Here is a 22,251-nt window from a genome sequence, read left to right as displayed (position 1 = left end):
ACATTGCAGCCACCGACGGAGGCCCGCCTCCTGCTCGCTCGGCACGCGGTCAGCCGGTTCCGAGTTGGCAAGTCTGCTCTGCCCCGTCTCCCCTGGCTGTGCTCAGGCACGGCCGGGGACCTCCCGGAACCTCAGCCGCTTCCTCTCAAGGAGAGCGAAGAGGACCTGCCTCGCCAGCTGCTTTTGCAGATGAAATGAAATCCGGAGGACGAGGCTCGAGGCTCGCAATCCAGGACTCAGTTACACTCAGCCAAAGCTCCTGCTTCCAAGTTACTCTGTTTCCACTGAGAAGCACCCTTCCGAGCTGCCATGCAGGGAGGGGAGGGAAGCAAGGCACCTTCAGATTCTCCGGCTTTATTACACAGGCTGGGTTATTTCTGAAGCTAGGAGGGATCTCAAGGGGTGACCTTGGCTCTGTACTTGGTTTTGGAGAAATGCACAGGCCACGCGGATTTGGGGTCATGGACAAGGCGGGGTTTGGAGTCAGGAAACGGGCTGGTGCTCGCTCATCGTGGCCTCGCCTCTCTCCCTGATACATGTCCCCCCTCCCCGTGAGGGAAGGACAGTCCTGAAGAGACAGTGGCCCTCACGGCTCCTCTGCTCTAAGAACAAATGCTCCTGGGAGGCCCGAGAACACGCCAGAGTCGGCCACTGCCCGAAAATACAGAGAAGTTTGCAGAGGGAGAGAGTCAGGCCACACAACGCTCTCCACGGACGTCCTTCAGGAAACGCGTCCAGGGAGCCCAAAGTCATAATTTGTCTCCTGACACTTCACTCCTCAGCTTTTCCCCCATGACACATGCTGCAGTTGGCTTCTGTCCTTGCCGGCTGCAATCCTGCGAACAGATTTCGGGCGGGGGGAACCCCTTTGTTTTCTTTTTCTGTTGCAGCTAATGGCTTTTATAAACGTGGGATCAGATATTCAAGTTGAAAGTCTCCAGTATGCGTTCTGTTTTACGATTTTGCAGCCGAAGGCACAGATCATGTTCTAACCAGCGGGCCCTTGCTTAATGCACGGGGCCGTGGGGAGGCTCTCCTACGGCTTATATAACTTTGTAAACACTTTTTTTTAAGTTCTTGAAAAATAATAAGGCTTTCCGGCCTTACTACGAAAAATGAAGCAAACAGATGTGTAAGAATATAAAACACGTTCCGGACTCTTGCTTTGGGTTCCATGTAGGTATCACATATACTTGAAAATGCAATTTAAATAATCTTCCCGTGCAGAATGCCAAAAGAGATTTCAAATACCTCCTCGGCCTTTCAAGTTGGTCGGTGAAAAATGCCTCACCACCGAGCTACTGAGCAATCCAGACTCCCCATTTGCAGATAAAATGAGCAATTCAAGGCATGACATGAACGTTTATGGAATTTATGGATTTGTGTCCCAGAATTCAGGTGCTTTTTTTTTTAAAGAGATGAAATACAAGTTCTAGTTTTCAAATACTTTTTAAAACCCCCATGCGGTTTCTGCTGAGCTATGCAAAACTGGCTTGCGCTCCACGGCGCGCTGGGTCTGTGCTACAGTTCAGTAGAGAAAGTGTCTCTGGGCTGAGCCACTATCCAGCCCATCTATTCTGAACACCTCCAACAGGGGAGCGTTCTGCATTGTTTCATTTAATCCTCAAAATAACACTGACGGCAGGGATTATCTGCACCAGAAAACTAAAGCTTGGCTGTGCTCGGAAACATCGCCAAGGTCAGAAGGCTGGTGACAACTGGCAAAGGCAGAGAGACAGGCCCAGACCTGTCGGACCCGAGCACCCACTCACTCACCCTCCGAAAATGGAAAACCTCGCATATCCGCACAGAATTAAAAAGCAGGCATTTTTGTTGCCACCGTAAATCTGCATTCTTCCTTTTACTTTGAAGGGGCTAAGAGGCTCTTGTGCCCAGAGCTGGTGAGGTCAGGAGAAAGTATGTTTCTAATGCAGCTTTTAAAGGGATCCTGGTCCTGAAGTATGTTTTGAAGGATTCATAATCCATAAGAGGAATGTCCTCTGTGAAGTAATTTGAAAAGAAGCCAAGCCATTGATCTAGAGGGACCTGAGTGCCCAGCACAAAGTCTATCCTTAAGCAACCTTCCTGGGGAGAACACTGCAAGACCTTGCTGTACCACCTCTCACGTCAGTGACACACTGAGTGACCACCACGTGCGCCACTGGCTCTACCTTCCTCAGTGTGTGTCCAAGTTCACGGAAACAAGTTGAGGAGAGTTTTCAGTGCAACAAAAATAAGCGTGCATGTATTTTAAAAGGCCGACTTTGAAAGGACATTTATGGGAATCAAGTTCCTAGACACCAAAACATGGAGTAAATGTTTTCTATCAGTATCTCATTGATTATGGTACCAGACTATCTCCCAGATAAAAAAAAAAAAAGTCTCCTAATTGGACACCAAGAATGTGATAAATGATGACATCAAAACTTAAAGATTTTAATCTTCAGTTGCAAGAGCTCTGCAGCAGTTGTTTAAAAACTAAGTTCAAGGTCAGGCTTTTGAAACAATGCACAAATGCTTCACAAAGCGTAAGTTCTGATTTAAAGTGAACCAAACTGCTCTAAAACAATAAATAAAATACATCAAAAGAAATTGTCAGTCAAAACTAAAGGCCTCTGTGGATATTTACCAGCAGAACCAACAGCAAAAGCACATTAATGATTTCAAATTCAGACCCCTGTAAGTCAGACCTCAGGCCCCATATGGAACTTCGGCTGGAGAGACACGGGAACCCAGAGCAAGCTTTGCTTTTTCATACAGCAGACCAGAGCCCTATCCTCATTCTGGTGTGGTAGCCAGAGCCCCCACAATTCATTTTCATTAATTCTCAATAAATTATAGCTTAGGCCTAATCTGTCTTCCAGGAACACAAGTTAATCAACTCAGCCTCAGCTCGGCCCTCAAAAGTTGTTCTCCTTATGACAGAGCTACTCTTGGTGTGCTCTGGGGCAAGTGACTTGTGTGGCATCACGGCTATCATTTTGCAACTTAGGGACGTATGAAGGAAGACACAAGCTTTGCCCTGTTGGTACCATAACCAGCCAGTCCACAGGCAAAATAATAATTACTAGCTTCTCTAGTTCCTACACATTATGATTTTATATTATGGAAAAATGACCATAAAATTCTAAAGAGGCAAGTTCTCTCCTAATAATAGTGTTTATCTCGGTGTCCATCTCTGTCCAAATCTGCATGTATTTCTGACAGTGATAACATATATGCTACAATAATAATAGTATATTCCTCTAGTTGTCATGCATGGCCCTGTGTCAGGCAAGCAGGGAGTTGAGGCAGAGCCTTGACAACAGGAAGCACTGCTGGAGGTGAGGTCGAGGGTGGAGGGAGAAGCACGGGATAGCAGCGGGCTCCGACGGCTCCCACGGCTCCCACAGCTCCCACGGCTCCCACGGGCTCCCACGGGCTCCCGCGGCTCCCACGGGCTCCCACGGGCTCCCACGGGCTCCCACGGCTCCCACGGGCTCCCACGGCTCCCACGGGCTCTGACGGGCTCAAAGCGTCACTGGAGCAGCCAAGCTCTTCCACTGACCGCGATTTTGCTTTGCTTTATAACAAAACCAAGCATTACAAGTTTCCCTAAAACTCAGAGCCGTCCTGCCCGCCCCCTGCAAGAATTATAGAGTCACCACATTTGGGGAGCTGCTGGGCCAATAACATGTCATGTGTCAACACCATATAAGGAAAGCAGCTGCCTTCATTATTAAGAAGCTGTTTGTTTCTCACTGAAACTCTTTCCCCAGGATTGCTTCTGGGATAAAGAAATGACGTTTCCCAGGGGTGAGGAGGGGGCTGGCTGAGGGGCAGGCTGAGCCATGTATTTTAATACCTGGGTGTGGGAAATAGAAAACGACTGACCTTTTCCACTGCCAGAGAAATTTAAGATGGGAAACGTTAATACTTGGAGACAGATGTTCTTACCCGATGCAGCTGGGAACATCACAGAGCTGGCCATCCTGTTTCCCATTCCAGAAGCCCAGTGTCTGATGTCACTTAACCCAGCAGGACACTCACACAGATTCTTCATTCATTCATTCATTCTTTCTTTCATTCACTCGTTCTCTCGTTCATTATTTAAAAAATATTTCTTGTGCATCCAGCATACCTCATGCCCCACTTGTGAGCCATGAATGCTCATCAGGGAACAAAAATCCCAGCCCTCATGGTGCTGACATTATCATGAGGGAGACAGACTGAAAGCAAACTAATAACCAAAAGGTATGGCATGTTCAAGGCGGTGAGTGTTGTCAATGTGCCGAAAGCAGAAAAGAGAGATCTCATGCCGATTTCTAGGAGTCATGAAAGACACAGACATTTATGATGTACACTTCACCTTGCACCATGGAGAGCACCGAGCCAGGATTGGGAACATGAATCTGTGGCCACCGAGATGCTCTCAGTCACCGGGGACAAAGCCACCTAATCCATCATCAAAATCTAATGAAAAATGGTCTGCAGGGTGCTGGGAACCTGCCAGACACGTGCTGCCTGCAAGGGAACAGAGCATCCGGGCCTGAGCGAGGGGGTTCCTGTCAGCCTGCACAGAGACTGTCTCCAAGAGTATGCAACTTCGCAAAGTTCTACAACTCGACTTGGTCACCATATGAGCAGCTCCGAAGCAGTGGAAACACATGTCCCTGAGAGTTGAGGGGTCTTGAGGGCAAGGACTATGTTTCACTCACCCAGGCAACAGCTCCCCAGAAAAAGCCCGTGCACCAAGCTGGCACTTAGGCAGCATCTGATGAACCAGGCACATCATACGTGACTGTGCTGAAGGCCAGTTAGTTGGTGTGGCTAATCTACAGCGGAGTCTTTTAAGTCTAATAACTAGAACATGAAGAGGAAATCACCAGGATTACTGATGTGTTTAGTAAGGTGACTTGAGGCTTCCGTGTAGAGCATAAAGCTAGTTCTAGAAGGATCAACGTCTCAATGTCTGGCTCTGGGAGAACAGATTAATAACAAGTTTGAGAATTTTACCCTCCGGTAGAAAAAAATTAAGCTGAAGACAAATGGGAAGAAGAAAGAACTACTTCAGTCTATGGATGGGCTGTAAACCATCATTTCTGATTAATTTGTTTGATCTCAACACACTTTCCAACAAGCCAAAATTATAGATGGTGTTCGGGTTCCCAGGCTAGGCCTCGAATTTTATTCAGCTGTACTGAGACTCAACTAAGGAGGGCCACAAAGTCAAACCATCATGTTGGTTACAGGACATTCCTTCTCCGTTCTAACATGAAACTCCAAAAATAGATCTCCCTTAGGGGAGTCAGCCAGGACAACTCTATTTTTTATACAAGGTTGGTTTGGAACATGCACATTCACATTCCGGAGCATCACATGAGTCTGTGCGGAAAAGAAGAGTTTGATGTAATTCAATGTCATTAAGGGCTGTTTTCTCCAAAAAGAAGTCCTAGATGAATAGAGGAAACCAGCAGTTTATGGGATTGACCTTACTGCCTGACCTAATACCTACAGGCAAAAGGGCAGGAGAAAAGAGAAACCAGGGTTATATAATAACTAACGACTGCTGGTTAAAATTCTCAAAACACAAATAATTCAGTAATTATATGAAAGCAATTCTCATGTAGTCTGCACTATACCATATTCAAGATACTGAGCAGAAAACTGAGTTTTTTATTTAAATGTCAGGTGAGAGCGGCTAACTCTCACTGGAACCGAGCTCCATCCCACTCTCACAGATCTACGGAGTCAAAGGGACCTTCCCACTCAGTTTTCGTATTCACTCTTCCACTCTTCATTCCATGTAGCCACAAACGTTGACTGCCACTCTCCTGTCACTGGCATGCAGGCTGTGGGCTGGGCAAACAAAGAAAACTACGAAGTGCACCGACAATACTGAACAGTAGATGTTGTGGCCGAGGAAAGGTAGCAGGGGCTGCCCAGAGGCAGGTGCCCAGAGGCACAGTTGTAGGCTCTCCCGAAGGACCAAAGAAGGCTTCAAACCAGACCGCCCTCTTAGGCACCAGGGGGACACAGGGGGGCCACAAAGAGTTGGGCTCACTTATTTTGCATTCTTTAGAACACAACCTCGCTTTCTAAAAGACCCAAAATGCTTAGCCGGATGGGGATCCCAGGCCGGTAATGAGCCCAGGAATCCTCAGCGTAATGTGGCAAGCCAGCCACTGGCTACCAGGCAGCTCCCACATCTTCTGGGGGAAAGGGAACTGGCCATACCATCACCACTGAAAGCCGGCTCTGTCTTTCATCGATCAACAAATGGTCTTGGGAGTTTGTTAGGAACATCAACATCACATCCTTTAGCAAACTTGCCTCCCAACCCTGGCATTTAATAGCTTCAGTGCATAAAACAGAGTTGGGTTTATGTGGATATTAGGGGAAGTTTAAATTCACTCTCACTGCTGAACCGCTGACCTGTGAAGTGACTGCACTTCTGGAGAATAATCTGGCAAACTCCTAGTAAGAACTCAGCCTTATCAACAAGCCAAAGCCACTGCCAGAGGTGGTCTTAAAATATAGTAGGGGGGTCACTGAAAACAGCTGCCTTTGACTACTTTTTGAAATTCAATTTCTCCCCAACAACAGTTGTGGTTTCAATTGATCCCTCTAATCAATGTGACTCCTAAGTGGAAAAAGCCTTTTAAGATGCTGACATAAGCGATGGCTGAGGTTTCAAGAAGGCATGGCTGGAGCACAAACCTGGGCTAGAATGAGGTAGAAAAAACACTTTTTGGCACCCAGGAAGAAAGCCAAAAGAACAAGAGGGATTGAAATAAGCATAAATTAAACAAGCACATAAAATTATCATTGTGAACAGAGATCATGCCATTTGCTTTTTACAGCAACCACCATCTCGAGCTAAGGGCCCAATACACACCTCTGAGCTAATACAAAGGGACCATCTCGATACCCTATGTGATGCATGTGTTTTGATGTGACGCATGTGTTTTGAAGACCACGAAGAAAGAATCGTGCCCTGGGTTTAGATCACCTAAGACACCACCTGCTTGCATGCCAGAAATTCCAAACCTGCTGAAAACCACCATGCCATTTAAAAGCCCAGCAATTTAGCAACAGGGTCACGTGCACCGTGTGCCAGAGGAGCTCCGGGGGACAGGCCCCCAGCACACTGCATGCTAACGCACTTGTGACGTTAGTCAAGAGGAGAATGCTTTTCTAAAGTCAAAAAAACACCCACAGTCACCCGGGAGTGAAAGAAGCAAATTTTCAACTGGGACATTAAGATCTTACAGAGAAAATCGTGCTGTGGGATGTGGCCATGGGAACAGCATGGTTAGAGCCAATCCAATAATCCAGGGCTAGTAATTACTACTGAATATCACAGGATTAATTTCTACTTGCCAGCCCATTATGACGTTGTCGGACTTTGCTTCTGATAAAAGGCACAGTGACAGGCATTTTCTCCCTTTCCTGACCTTTTAACGAATTAATTTGGGGGGGGGGACCACAGTTGTTAGTCCAGCCTCTCGGGCGTCCGTCTTCAAGGTCTTACAGACCCTAGGAGCAGCTTGGATGTGTGGTCAGGAAGAAAGCTTTCAGTGACCTTTCTGTGACATTTCTCAGCACCCTTTCCTACCACCTAGGGCCTTGCTATCTTAGATCTCCCCATGATGCATTCTTGAGAAGACACATACTGTCTGTCACCGCCACGCCAGCTCTTCGGCCCCTGCCTCCAAGGACATGGCTCAGGCTGATGCTGGCACCGTCTTATTCCTTCATCATCCCCATGGCTTTGTTATGAAAACTGCCACCCCAGCTCCGCCACGCGCCTTACCTTCTTTGTTACTGTTGTTGCTCATTCTACTTTGCATTACGTCTTTCACTATTGATCTGCAACAGGAATAAGCAAAGACTTGCAAACCCCAAATTCATCACCAATTTTCTCCTTTTTATGTAAGCATACAAAAGTGTATTTGTATACCCAGGATTTTTTTTTAATGTTTAATATTGAGAGAGAGAAAGACGGAGCATGAACAGGGAAGGGGCAGACAGAGATGGAGACACAGAATCCAAAGCAAACACCAGGCTCTGAGCTATCAGCACAGAGCCCGACGTGGGGCTCGAACCAAAGGACACATGAGATCGTGACCTGGGCCAAAGTCGGACCCTTAACCGACTGAGCCACCGAGGCACCCCTATACACAGGAATTTTTGAAACTGACAAATAAGTAATGGAGCAGATTACTGCAGAGGAAGCTTAAGGTAGCTGGAGAAACTGGTGAATTGCATACAGAGTTAAATATGAGAATTCTAGGCCATTCCAGAAAGGAGGCCCCAAGGCTGTGTCTGAATGGGGGCGCCCCAACTAGAGTTCCACACTGTCTTCTACAAACAACACTCATCTTACTTCCTCTACAGTAGAGCAAGGTCTTATAAAGACATCCACAAAGCCGAAGTGGAAATGGCCCAATGCCTGGACTCCACCGGAACCACCTTGTGTAACTCACTTGTCCGCTTCCCCTGCTCTGGCAAGTCTGGAGCAACTCCTCCTCTGTGTGTTTTCACAGTGCCCATCTCTTCCCATCCCTATTCATTTCATGACTCATGTTAGTCTCTTTTAGCTTTCAGTGAAGCCCTCCTTGACCTTAAGTGTCGAAAGGGTATACCAAGTGAGGAGAGATCCTGGGCTCTGGAATTTGTTCCTTGGTTAGAACTGTGAGCTGCAGGGGAGGGGGTTGGGAGGATAGGCAAGAGAATCAAGGGAACAGAAGGAAAAAATGCTGAAGACAGCAGCTTGGTGCTTGACACTGTCCTTGGTGCTGAATGTCATATTTGTTTGTTTTTTCAAGTTACATACATTGCTAAGACCAGAAAAGGACTGACAAATGGCAACTAGCTACGATGGTACAACTGTGTGTGCTGCAAAGATCGATGTATTGAAAATCCACATTTATAATGAGCATGCTTCTCATTAGTGTCCAAAGGAGTTCCTGCAGGGGAAAAAGTGGGGACCAGAGCTTTTCACAATGTATACTTTTCATTTGCTTTTTTGCACTTAGTTGGAATTTTTTCATTAGATATGCCTATTGCTGAATTTCAATAGGAAAACCAAGACAGTGATTGTATTATTTCTTCAAATTAATATTAATCAAATTGCATACTGGCATTGTGACAGGCATGGGATTATAAACCTATATAAGGTTTAATTTCTCAAAAGAGAAGGAAAGAGGGCTTTAAAAAGATAGCATTTAACTTGCAAGACAGAAAATTTGTAATTTTTTGTCAAGACATTCTTTCTCTGCAGCTTTTATATCAATAACCTAAGCTCTCTCTTCTCCAAACTTATAATCGCAAAAGATCTCTAGCCCTACTGACCATGGGGAAGTAGTTCAAAATTTTGGACTGTCCCTCTTCATGGCAATGGCTATCTAGAAAGATAATCATTCCAAGTGTTGGTTTTATGGCTTATTTCCAAGTGAGAAGGAAAAATTAGGGAAATTCCATAAGAGCACTTTGTGTTCCCTGTCCTATAGAAAGAATTTATCTGCTTCATCTATATTTGGAGAACACATTCATTCAGATGCTGTAACACAATTATTAATGTGACCATAAAATTATCAGTGAAGCCAAACCCTACAGCTTGAAAGCTCCAAGGACAATTAGATGGATTATCAAAGCAAGAAGCACAATGGATTACACAGTTTAAGCCTTCTACTGAAAACAGCTGCATGCTTAATAAAATTTTAGCAGGCATACCTTGATAGACATCAGCTGCAGGACACAGCCTATGACTTAACCACATGACATGGGGGCAACACAGTAAATTTTATCCACAAATTAATTTCTCATCGTTCTCTATTTCTATAAACTGCTTGTAGGGACTCCAAACTCTTGAATCCTTTAAACAGAAGGAAGGTTGTTAAAAAAAATCTTAGAAATATACTGAAGGGTCTCTCTAAGAAAAGTTCATGGCAACGAGAGCCTGATAATACTTCTCAGGTATGGTGGGAATAGGACTGACCACCTTTCTTTTAAATTAGCTAAACACCAGGGACCACAAATATGTCTTCATGTGAAGTAGACATGATGACTCATTTGCTTCTTATCAATAGGCATCAGCTGAACTGTACTATCTCTCATGATTGAGTGACATGGCTTGTGGTAAAATAAAAGAAGCAAAAGAAAGGAAATTGCATTAAAGCGATATTGGAGACATGGGAGAGAGTTAGTCAGGAGCAAGTGTTCTCCACGTCACTCTTCCTTCCAACTAGAAGGAAAACTCTAGAGTGGCTTTCCATTACATTTAAAATAATGTCCAAAGAGTTTCTGATTTTACATGGTCTCATCTCATCTCCCCATACTCGAATTGGGAACATCTGTTCTAGCCACACTGACTTTTTCTCTGTCCTGCACACATGCCAACATCATTCCCACCGTAGGATGTTACAAGGGAGAGTCCTCCTATTTATACCACTCAGCCCTGGACCTGCAGATGACTAGCTTCTTTTTTATTATTATCACGAAGGTCCCATTTCAGAATCCATGCCCTCAGTATGCTAGCTAAAGTCACCTCTTCACAAGCCTTCCTTAATACAGAGCATTATCAAAATTCATCCATCCATTCATCCATCCATTCATCCATCCATTCATCCATCCATCTATCCATCTGTGTGTTTGTTTCTTGTCTGCCTCTGCCACCCTTATTCAAAAATGTCTCTTCAGTAGCCAAACAATGTCTAATGGGCACTTAGTAACTATTTGCTTACTGATTGTAACAGGGTTTTTAAAAATGTGTGTGCTTTTTACAAGGTGGTAAGAATAGAGTCTTTTCAGAAAAGTGCTTTAAAAAAGCAATTGCTAAATGAAAAATGCCAAGTTCCTGGAAGAGAGTCCTCTTGTGCATTTTTGATACCTGCAGCCCTTGTCCTGTCATTGCTGGATTCTCTGACTATCCCAACCTGCCAATTACACGTAGGGCAGAACACCAGTCCCAAGCTAGAAGGGATGCATCACAGAGAATCATAAGCCTGGGGTCTAAGAATAATGAGATCCTGGACCTGAGACGTTACTGTATTCTCCTCTGTAAATTGAGGCTAGCATAATTAATTTGAAGACTCAGGCTCTAATGTGAGACACTTGGGAACTCTATGATATTGGGCAAATACGAGGTGTTGGTACTGATGAGGCTTGACAGAGACTTGTCCTGGGGTCAAACACAGGAAGGTTTTACAAGGTGATTTTCCTCAGAACCCAGAAAGAGTGTCCCACACATAAGGGGTAAGAAATGTCCCCAGTTTTGCCTGCTTTCTTTTAAAAATGTAAACTTTGGACTATGACTAGCACCTAAAAACGGCTGCTTTGGTTGGTGGTTGGCACATGGTAGCAGAGCATAAAAGTGGAATGGGGTGTCATCTGCACTGCAAGCAAACAGCGCCCCGCCAGGCCTATCATCGCCAGGACCTGGGCTCAGTACTGCACAAGTGACCTTGGTCAGAAATGAGCTTAGGGAAAGCTGTAGTGAAATATGCCAGATAGAGGAAGTCACTTTATATACGCATAAGGCATGGATGAATGGAGAAGGTCAATGTCCCGACACAAGGGGAAGCCTGAAATGGATCTGACGAATCTGGCACCAGGTGGGAAGGTTCCCGAGGAAAGTACTCTTGGGGTTTAGCAAAAAGAGGACAAGTCTAAGGAAGAACGTGTCCATGTCTGATGGAGAGAAAGGGGAGGGTGTGATGTACAAGCTCTTATTGTCCTTCTCTACTGACTAAGCCAAGGGGAGAGTAAAACACCAAACACGGGGCTTCAGAGGAGCCTTGTACAGAAAGTGATGGCGGCCAAGGTCAGCACGCACGCACGCACACACTAGGATTCTGATTCTCACCCAAATGCAGTGGGGTCACAGGCAGGGATCAGCTACGCTTCAGGGCCAAATATGGTCACTTGATTAATAAGTAAAATACACAGAACTCAAAGGTCAAGTCCCGAGCTTAGCAAAGCTCACTGAGACAACATGACATTGCGTGGAAAATCTTTTTGTCAAATGTTTATGTAACACAAAATATAATGAGGAAAACAAAAGTTATTTTCAATTCAAAATCCTTGATGCATACAAGAGAAGTTTACATAGTGACGGTGATAAAAATATTGACTATCGATGTTGACGGAAAACTCCTGTGCACACTATTCCTATGTTGAGTGATTCCATAAATGTAAATTTACCCCCAAGTGTACCTAAGCCAGTTCAGATGTAAGCTTTTCTTCTGTCACAAATTTAACAGACTGTGGTTATCATGTTTGCCCCTGGGTACAAGCAATATTTGGAAAAACTACACCTGGCTGTTAAAAATATCAGAGAAGAAAGGTCAGCTGAAGTTGTTACAGGAAACAGCATGAAAGCACCCCCTATACTAGTTTCTTGGGGTGACTGAGCCGAGAAATAGTGAAGGCCTGGCCAAGAAAATCCTGCTTATCAAACCTTTTAGTTTATTCAATCTTCCACTGTATGCTCCAAAAAATACTCTAAGGTTCTTTTTTTTTTTTTGGAGGAAGACAGTTAACAACTGTCCTCTCTCCCCCAACAAAACAAAACAAAAACACAACCCCCACCAAATCGGTGTGGTCTCACAGCGCTAATAGATCTCCCAGAAAACAGCCAGGGGAGGTCAGTGGGAAGCAGGGGACGGTCAGGGGAGCAGGATAGCATATCAACCACAAAGGCTGAGCAAACTGTTTTCTCAAAAGAGCCAGAGAACAAATATTCTGGAATCTGGAGATCAAGAAGCAAACAGAAGATATTGTGTAGATACTTACGTAAAAACCCTCATTAGTTTCTCCCATCAAAATCTTTATGGACACTGTAATTTAAATTTCATTAATTTACACAGTTTCCAAATATTCTTCTTCTTCCCTTCCTACCCCCACCGCAACCATTTCAAATGTAAAATCCATTCTTTGCTTGCTGGACAGAAATCAGACTGACGATGGGATTCAGCCCAAGAACTCTAGTTTGCAGACTTGGACTCTAGCCGACCACGCAGTCACGGGGCAAAATTTAGCCACGGAGTCTGCGTGTCTGGCATTGGTTTTCCCTCAAAGTTTATTTAAAACATCATAAACATCATGGTGCGCTGAAACATCCCAGATTCTCTTTTAAGAAAATCAGATTATCTCCTTCATCTGGTAGCTGATGTTCACAGTCTGGATTTATTTTAAACATCATCTTAGCTGTAGACGTCGCACTGGTTTTGTATGATAAATGCAGACAGGGGCAAAGTGGGAAACACACAGTAATCAGTGTCCATTGCCATGACGAGCAACGGCACTGGGAAGGCATCTGATGAGAGGCGTGTGCTCAGTACCAGCCGGCGACCACCAGCCACCGCTTGTAATGCTCTCCTGTTCTTATCTTGTAGGCTTTCATATCGGACTGGGCAAGACACAGCTAATTGTGACACATGCAGGAACAGTGCATGTATTATCTATAGGTACGTTAACGTTCTCCTCCCGCTTTTCTATCACGAGTGACAAACAATGTTTACCCACAAATGCAAGAATCCTTGGGGGCCATGCTGGGGCGATCCTATCAGGCACGAAGTAAAGGGCTTTCCCCAACCGTCATTCGAAGGTACTTTTAAATACTCAACCCCAGGTATATGATCCCAGGATGAGGGAGAGCCTGAACTTGTTGATCTTGCAAATGCTCCTTAGTGGTTTCGAAAACGGGTGTAAGTTTGACGGCCTGCTCCCTCGGAACTGAAAGCCGTGAGCACTGTACTGTGTGTTCTGGAAAAGCTCTGAAATATAAGCCCTTCAGATGGTGTAGATCAAAGACTGCACGCCGCACTGCACGCGTTAGGAATGCCGCGGAAGACCCCAGGCTGCTTGCAGGAAATGCGCAGTTTGTTTCCTGGGGACTCACAGGGACTGTCGCGCTGGCACCTCTCGGGACACAGTCCCCCCTCTAGATCCCAAGCAGCTGTTCATCATGTTTTTTTAATTTGAACTTTGTTTAGATTACTCAGGTGGACAAGAATACGGCAGAAACTTTCAACAGGGTGAAACCATGTTAGGCTTTCTGGTGGTAATTTAGGATTTTCAGACAGAGTCACAACCTTCGGAGAGGGTACGGTCTTTCTTCTTCTCGGAAATGTGATTGTCACAAAGTGAGAGAGTACTGGGAGATGTTAGGATTGAGTTCATTGTGGACGATGAAGCTTGCGGGGCAATTTTAGTGGACTTTCAAAAACAGTTCTAACTGCATAGTTACATGCCTAGAAAGGTGTAAAAGAACTCCCACCCCCCCCCGCCAACAACTACACCTTCCAGAAAGATCTCCAAAGTTACCACCCTCTCATCAAGAAGGCAGAGGCAGACAGAGGGTATAAATGTATTCAATGTGGTAGAAAGCTGGAGTCCACACAATCCTGGACGCAGCACATATCTCCAGTCTTGGTAGAACATTCCGGATAGGACTCAGGCTCTTTAAAAGCGGAGCTGGGTCACTTGATGACCTTCTCTGGGACCAGGCAGAAGAAACCAAAGGCAGACACGAACACCAGATGTCACACGAGCACATCCCTTACTGCAGAAGCTCTCAACAAAGGGCAATCTTGCCTCCAAGGGGACATCTGGCAAGGTCTGGAGGGAGATGCTTTCAGCTGTCAGAACTAGGGAGGTACCACTGGCATCTAGTGGGCAGAAGCTAGGGATGCTGCTAACATCCCGTAGAGCACAGGACAACCGCACAACAAAAACCCATCCAGTCCAAAACCGTGGTCGCTCCGAGGCTGACGAAGCCTGTGGAGCCAGAACCATCTCCAGGTTAAGGTCCACAAAAGGCAGAGGCCGGCTGCTGAGGCCTCGTGGCAGGACGCAGGGAGCAGGGCCCCCACCCAGCATGTCAGGCCTCCTGACTGTCCTCCACTATTAACAAAGAGGAAGGTGAAAAGCAAGCACCCAGGCAAGTACTGTGTGTCAAGATCTCACGCAAATTGCGAATTACCTCCTCAGAGACCGCTATGTATCAGAGAAGTTTGGTTAGTGGGAATATTGTCATTACCTTGGTATCATGGAAGAGAATTCAGCATCAATAGTGAAGGGATGTCGCTGTGACATAAGATAGCCCTTCACTAACATGAGTATCATGGAAAAGCAGTGAGGATTGGAGGGCGTCTGGCAGAGACCCTCCTGGTCTGGCTTGTGTTACTCTGGGAGCTACTGGTCACCCAGTCTTTCAGCGCAGCAGAGCAGAAGTGAGCAGAGATTTTCAGAAAGGTTCAGAGCGAGTCTGATGAGCACAAACCCACTTAACATTTTGTGGGTGATTGAAAAAAGAATTTATTAGGACACTCTCCAGTGTAACTGAAGTGATTTAAGTAAATTTAGCTCTAAACCCAGAAGTAACTTACATTAAAAGTGATATTAAAAGTGATTTAACAAGCCCGTGAAGGACAGAAATTGGTCTTTTTTCAGAAATTAGCCCTGAGTGGTTGCTATTTAGAACTGGCTCAGCCACCAGTCTGTAGGAATCCCAGAGTACCAGCCACTGGCCCACTTTCTGAAAGAACCTGAAGTGTCTCGGAACCACAGGAAATTGCGAATAACTGAACAAAGGCTCCCAGGTAGAGGGAACTGGGGCCACTGTGACCCTGTGCTTACCTCCTCCAAAAACGGGAAAATGCATGTCCGCTCACAGAGCCCTTCTCGTGCAGAGATGGGACGGCCGGGAAGGCCGGCCTAGGGGTGTGCCTCGCTGTGACCACGTGACTCCCCACCAGCCCGCTCTCTAAATGAGCCAAGCACCCTGGGAGCAGGGAGAGTTGGGAGCAGAAAATCGGGAATCTTAGATCTCTCGTTCAGGCAGGTATTTTAAAATCTCTCCTGGAGGAGGACAATCCCCAGCCCCCAAGCCTGTGCCGCACACAGAAGGTACTCTGGAAGGCCTAACAGCCACACTGCAGCTGGACCCCTAGAGTCAGCCGTCCAACCACGAACCCTGCAATCACGGACATGCTGAACACACACAGGTCCTCAAGCTCTGGCCGGAGCTCTCCTGTCCCTTTACCTCAGAAGTCATTAAAACGCAACGGTTACTAACTTGCACGAGGTTATATGTCAACAAGAAATTTAAACAGTGTGTACACTAGTTATTGACAACGGACCAGAGGTTTCTGAGCTCCATTGATGGTAAACGTACCTGCTCACTTCTGACCAACTAATTGAAAATGAGCAGAAAGGGGAAATCATATGCTTAACCTGTGAATTTAAATTGAATCCCATAAAGGGCACACTTGTATTTACTTGCTGTAACGTTATGCCAGTCTTTTGAGAGGCGGCCCAGATGTTTTCTGTGAATGCGGGTACCCCACTAGAGTCCCAAGGGCTTCTCCATGAACCATCTTGTGAGGGAATCTGATTAAAGAAAGCTTCTAGAATATGATTTGCCCCTACCTTTTTCACACTTGATATTTGGCCACACCTTCCTCTGTCTAACTCACGGAAATAACTCTCTCTTGACTAAGTTCTAGTACATTGGTTTATGTAACATTCAATTAAATCACATCATTTCAATTACGGGCACCAAAGGCACACACAGATCCAAACACAACATCCTCCTGGTGAGCGCAGAGCTGCAGAATAAGAACGGAGAAGCCTGTTCTCCAGGAGTGTCGCCCGTGTGGGCACCCGTGATGTCACAGGGGGCCCATGCGGTGGCCAATCCAGGACCGCGGGTATGCGGACTCCATCACACTACCTGAACACCAAAGGCTAATGTAACAGGATGGAGGAGACGCTGGTCTGGTTCCTGGAAGGCTTCCATCTCTCTGAGTCTGCCCTGATGGCCGACAGGTGCTCATACACCTAGATTCATAACTTCCCGATCACAGGGATCCCTTTGATCAAAAAGGAAGGGAGGAAAGGGGAAATTAGCCAGATGAATGCTCGGTTCTCAGTCACCCCTGCGAGTCCTCACGTGTCAAATGCTTCACGAAGAATAGAGGTTTCTTTGGTAGAACAGTATTCAGAACTCATTAGTCCTTTTCCAGGAGAAAGCACCGGTTTGAGGGGCCCTGCAGCACCGCCCCTGGGCAGCCACAGCACCCCAGAAATAAAGGCCCAAAGGGAGCCAGAGAGTGTCCAGATTTCACAGGCTTTAGGATTTAGGTCCATTTCTTCTCACTGAGGAAACTCGCACACAAGTCCTCCTTCAATTCCTGCACACAGCTCTATCGACAGAGGGTCCTATCACCAAGGGGCAAGCGAGCTCAAGGTCAGGGTCCTTGCAGGTGGTTCCAAGCTCTCGGATCCTAGACTTCGGAAATGTTCCTAGGAGTCACCAGACCACCATCTTAGCCGCTCCTCTTGGTCTTTTCCCATGGGATGCCTAGCGCACCTTGAGACTGAGCAGGTTAAAGGAGTTTCAAAATAAAGAAATTTTTAAATGCCAAGTGACTGTGGTTATCCCAGAACTGGCAGAACAGAGGGGGCCATCGTGGCTGCCACAGCCACATGCTGCAATCTGTCATACCTGTTCATTGGCAGGTAGAGAGCCCTGGAGGTCAATGAATGTGACCCCACCTGTCCTGCATTTACACTTGAAACCCAATTACCCAGCCTAAGACTCCACCATTGTTTCCAGTAACAGTTGGCCCAGGGAGATGCAAAGGGCGCCATGTTCAAGACCTGGCTGCCTGCAGTTTTATCAAGACGGCCTGTAATAAATGTGTACCTTTGCCATGAGCAGCAGTGCATATTTCTCCGTAAAACCTAGGTCTGTCGTGGAAATATACAGGACTTGGAAGAAACATCAAAAGGACAAAAGGTCCAGAAGCAATTTCAGGGAAACAAAGCAGCCAGTACCATAAGCCAAAAGTTGGCAACATCAGCCTACTACGGCCTGCTGCTCAGGCACTGGGTGCCCCAGAGGTTGGAGCTGAACCCCAACTCTCTCTCTTGGGTAGGGAGTCCAACAAATCTCTGTATCATGAAGGGATCAGACGGGTCCCTACCAGCTCTGAAAGCTCACTGAGTCAGGGATTTACAAGTGGGTTACAGCACCAGTGAGTCTGAGCAGAAAGTATACGAGGAAGGAAAAGTGTGGACAGTCCCAAGGCATTTCCCAAACGAGGAACGTCCCTTCCTGCGTCAGCAAATCAATCTATGCAGAGCCGAACCACCATTCCTGGGCAGCAGATTGATTGCCCTGCTCGCTCTAGTCCACTGAAACCCCAAACATCAAATGTGAGACTCCCCATACCTGGGAATTTGGAGGTGGCTGACATGATGACACTTTTGCCTAAAATGACATCCCTGGGTTGTTTGTGATCTGGACCAACTGTGAAATTCTAATTAAAGACCGCCTCGGCATGAACCAAGATTAAAAGAGATCCAAATTTTAGTTTTCTTTAGTAAAACTTTTCTGGCGAATCATCCCTATTTCCTGTCACAATATGCTGTAATTATTTCAGTGAATGTTTTAGAGATAAATTACTAATATAATCTTTGCTCAAAAGCAGTTTAAAGTCCTTTGTACCCAGCCTATCTTGGCAATTCTCCAGGCAGACAACTCTGCTGAGTCACGCTACTGATGATTCACCTTTTGCTCAGATTGTGTTTCAGGAAGGAACAATGAAATACACCATTCCCCTCCCTCACTGAAGTGGTTAATTTATAAAATAATACAACAAAATGGCTCGAATTCAAATTTGTACACATTTATGAAAATAGCATGTACCCAGCTCAATTCAAAGGCTTTGGGGAATGAAAGCAAGACTCAAAAGGTAATAATGATGCTGATTCAGACTCATTACATAGAATCTTAACCAGAATTTAATTTTTTCCTGAGAGTGTTCGAAGTCCCTCCATTAGCTGCAAGACCTGAGGCCACTGTACCCTCTAGGAAGATACTGCCCACACCTGCTCCATTTCTAGCCATCAAGGCCACCACACAGCTGGCCTCCAGGGACGCTAATGATGTGGGGGGCGGGCAGTCAGGGGAGGCAGGAATGTGGATGGACAGGAACGCTGTGGCTCTGCTTTGTTTTCAGCACCACCAACGGAGGGATCTTGCATGACGTCACGTTGTCTATGTCCTAATTTTATCATCTGATACGATCTATTGATGGTCAAGCACAGGCAGGATTTAAGACAACCATTTTGATAAAATACCCAAGCCCTTTCCATTTGATGCTTATACACATTTCTGCAGCATTTCCATGGGACTTCTAGAAAATGACAGGCTCTACTCAGTCACTGGGAGAAGGCAAGGAGTCTAATCTGGTTGGAGATAACCCCAGGCACACCCCCTAGGTGAGACTCTGCAACAACAGAGCTCTGACAAAGGGGAACCTCCTTCTGCTACAGGTACAAGGAAGAAAGTCAGATAAGAAGGAGCTGAAGGAAGCTGAGATGTTCCACTTGGGAGGGGGCCCACGCGGAGGAGGCAGGATCAACCTGGAAGGAGAGTTCAGATGTGTGCTCTAGAGCCCGCCCCTCTGGCTGGAGAGTCAGAAACGACCAGCAGGAACTAGGGAGAGAAACAGCCGGAGCTTCCCCAAGGAAGGAAGGGGATGCCTCACTGCACGCGCACACTCATCTTTACAGCAGCTGGGAACTTTCTAGAACCTCGCAATCTCTGACTGCTCATAAAGTAGACCATTCCCAAATTCTGCACTTTCTTCCAAAATGACTGGAGGATTTCAGGAAAGAGGAGTAGGTTACCCTTCCATGAGACCGAAGGAGGAACTCACAGAATCACGGGTGGTATTTACTCAGATCATCCTTGGAAATTCATAGCATCGCCAGTAATGACACAACATATGAGGATGTGGGGTTTCTAGATAAGATTGTGCATGGAAGTTTTACAGATTCTGCTGTGGTGCCCAAAGTGCAAAGAGCTGGTGAGGGTGACGCATGATCAGGACGGCCGGCAGCACAGAGAGCTTCATAACTAATGAAGTCTTATTGTTAAGAGGGGTAATTGCATTTGTATGCAGAAATGGTGCCAAATCTAGCCTGTCCAGAGCCCACTTGGAGTGGAATCTCTACAGCCTTTGTCATTTAGTGATTATCTCTTAGTGGAAGTGCTCTTTCCAGTCCTGCTCTAATTACCACCACTTGGTGTAGATTCAGTTCTTTAACAGCATGAACTGATGTGGAGGAAATTAGCCTTTTGTCTAATATTTAGCGTTCTGTTCTTAGTATTTACAGTGAATGATGGGCTGGGAGGAAGGTGACAGAAAGGAGTCCCTGGGTAAGACCTTACGCAGTGTGATTCTGGCGTGAGGAAGTATTTTTTTTTAATGTCTTTATTTTTATTTTGAGAGACAGAAACAGAGTGAGTGGGGAAGGGGCAGAGAGAGAGGGAGACACAGAATCTGAAACAGGCTCCAGGCTCTGAGCTGTCAGCACAGAGCCCAACGCGGGGCTCAAACCCACGGACTAGGAGATCATGACCTGAGTCGAAGTCAGACGCTTAACCAACTGAGCCACCCAGGCGCCCCAGGAAGTATTTTTTTTAATAGAGTAAATTAAAAGTCAGAATAAAAAAGGTTGAAAGGACTTCAAAATTCTCCCTGAAAATTCCCAAAGCCAATAATGCAAGCGTTTTCTATTCTATCAGAATTTTTAAAGTATATGATTTCTCTCCCCTCCCCCAATATATATGGCTTTAGGCTTTTGTCATATTTAGTAATACCTTAATTCTAATATGCAATTCTGATACAGAGTAGATGCTGGAAAACTAAAAACTGATTGTTGATCTCAAAGTACTGTTTCTAAAGCAATCAGTTAAAATGTACTCAGCAGAGAAAAGCTGATTACATTGATACTCCTCCCCTTAAGCCCCTCACCCTTGGTTATGCCCAAAGGGAATAGTTGAGGCATTCACGATGTCCAAAACTGCTGGGGGGGGCGGGTCGCACTGTCAATATCATGAGAAAACAGATGTAATTCATTTTTATATGAATATGGAGATTTTTCTAGGGGCTCAATGTAGGTTTAAGTCCCTACCAAATGCCCTGAGTTAGATCCTTTGATATTCCACAGGGAACACAGTGACTAGAAAAGACAGCAGTAGCTAAGGCCACAGTAGCTAAGGCTGACTCTCCTCTCCCATCAGTCATTCTGAAGGAGCTCCTCTCTTACACACAGCACCCCTGGAGGTACAGTGGGGATCCCGGGGCTTAGATGGCCACTGGTGACACCAGAGGACACACAGAAGGAGCTAATGGTTTTCTGGTCTGTGTGATAAGACTGTCATTACTTCCTATCAGTGCAGATGGCATTCCTCAGCTCAGATCTCAGAAGAGAGAGAGCTCCGTGGAACCTCTAGAATTCAAGTCCTGGGTTGGTGGCTTGGGAGGATCAGGTTGCTTTGCACATTACCTCCACCACCATGACCCCAGGAACTCATCTGTCTCTCCAGGCAGACAAGTGCCACTCTTCAAAATGATGAGAGCAGATGAGGTGATAGCCACAGTAATGGCCAACCTCACTCTGGCCCCCTAACCTGGGGTTTCCCCCCTGGCACCTGCCGGACTCACTATAACCAATTATGGGGGGCTGAGTGTCCTCTCCTTTTCACTAAAGTTACAATGCACTTCCTGCCCAAAGACAAAAACTCATGATCTTCACTGAGGCCAGGGACACCAGTATGTTAGCAGACTCTAAGTCTTAATTACCATTCCCTTTGGTTACAATGTATGATCTTTGTGCCTTGCTAGGCGTGTGGTGGAAGATATGCTTAATATACACCTGACAGTCTCGTTAGTGATATGGTCCCTTTCGTATTCGAGAAATTACTATGGGCAGAGGTTATAAATAGCGCTTGAGTCTTTACACCCTGACCTCTCTGGGCTACAGTTTACGAGAGGCTAAAACACGGTTCCTTGATCCTGGTGCACCTGGCCGGCCCATAAATTCAGGCCCTTTGATGAGACCTGGGTGCAAGACCAGAATTCGTACTCCAGAGGAAGTCATAACCATGGTGGAGATTGAGGACAGAGCTCAGCCAAGCAGCAAGGAGGGGACTACTGTCCAGTACAGTCAGGGTAAGGAACCACTCGGAAAAGTCAATGTCAAACAATACCTTGGGCTATCCTAGTATTGAATATATATATATATATACATGGTATTATAGCTAGGATAACAGGCTAGTGTTTTCAGTTTTTATAACTGTGATCATAATTCCCTGGCCAAAGCATACCAGGAAAGAGGGACTGAGCTTATAGTTAGGGGTTAATATTATTGAATACTCCTCTACTTCTGGTATGGTGATTCTATGAT

At 45.9% G+C, this 22,251-nt stretch overlaps 2 protein-coding genes across 2 annotated transcripts in view; one reads left to right on the top strand and one right to left on the bottom strand.

Annotated features, from left to right (window-relative positions):
* The window catches only part of DOCK1 (dedicator of cytokinesis 1), a 435,479-nt gene that overhangs the window by 268,641 nt on the left and 144,587 nt on the right, over positions 1–22,251 (bottom strand). The window lies entirely within an intron of this gene.
* Positions 1–22,251, top strand: part of INSYN2A (inhibitory synaptic factor 2A) — a 36,943-nt gene that overhangs the window by 7,503 nt on the left and 7,189 nt on the right. Inside the window, exon 2 of the mRNA XM_029932776.1 lies at positions 13,380–13,451. Within this exon, the coding sequence (XP_029788636.1) occupies positions 13,380–13,451 (72 nt within the window). The remainder of the gene's footprint in view (positions 1–13,379; positions 13,452–22,251) is intronic.

This window comes from Suricata suricatta, chromosome 2, assembly GCF_006229205.1.
Source record: "Suricata suricatta isolate VVHF042 chromosome 2, meerkat_22Aug2017_6uvM2_HiC, whole genome shotgun sequence".
In the NCBI taxonomy this organism is placed as follows: domain Eukaryota; kingdom Metazoa; phylum Chordata; class Mammalia; order Carnivora; family Herpestidae; genus Suricata; species Suricata suricatta.
Note: the sequence above shows the minus strand (reverse complement) of the source record. Positions and strands in the feature narration are given on the sequence as shown.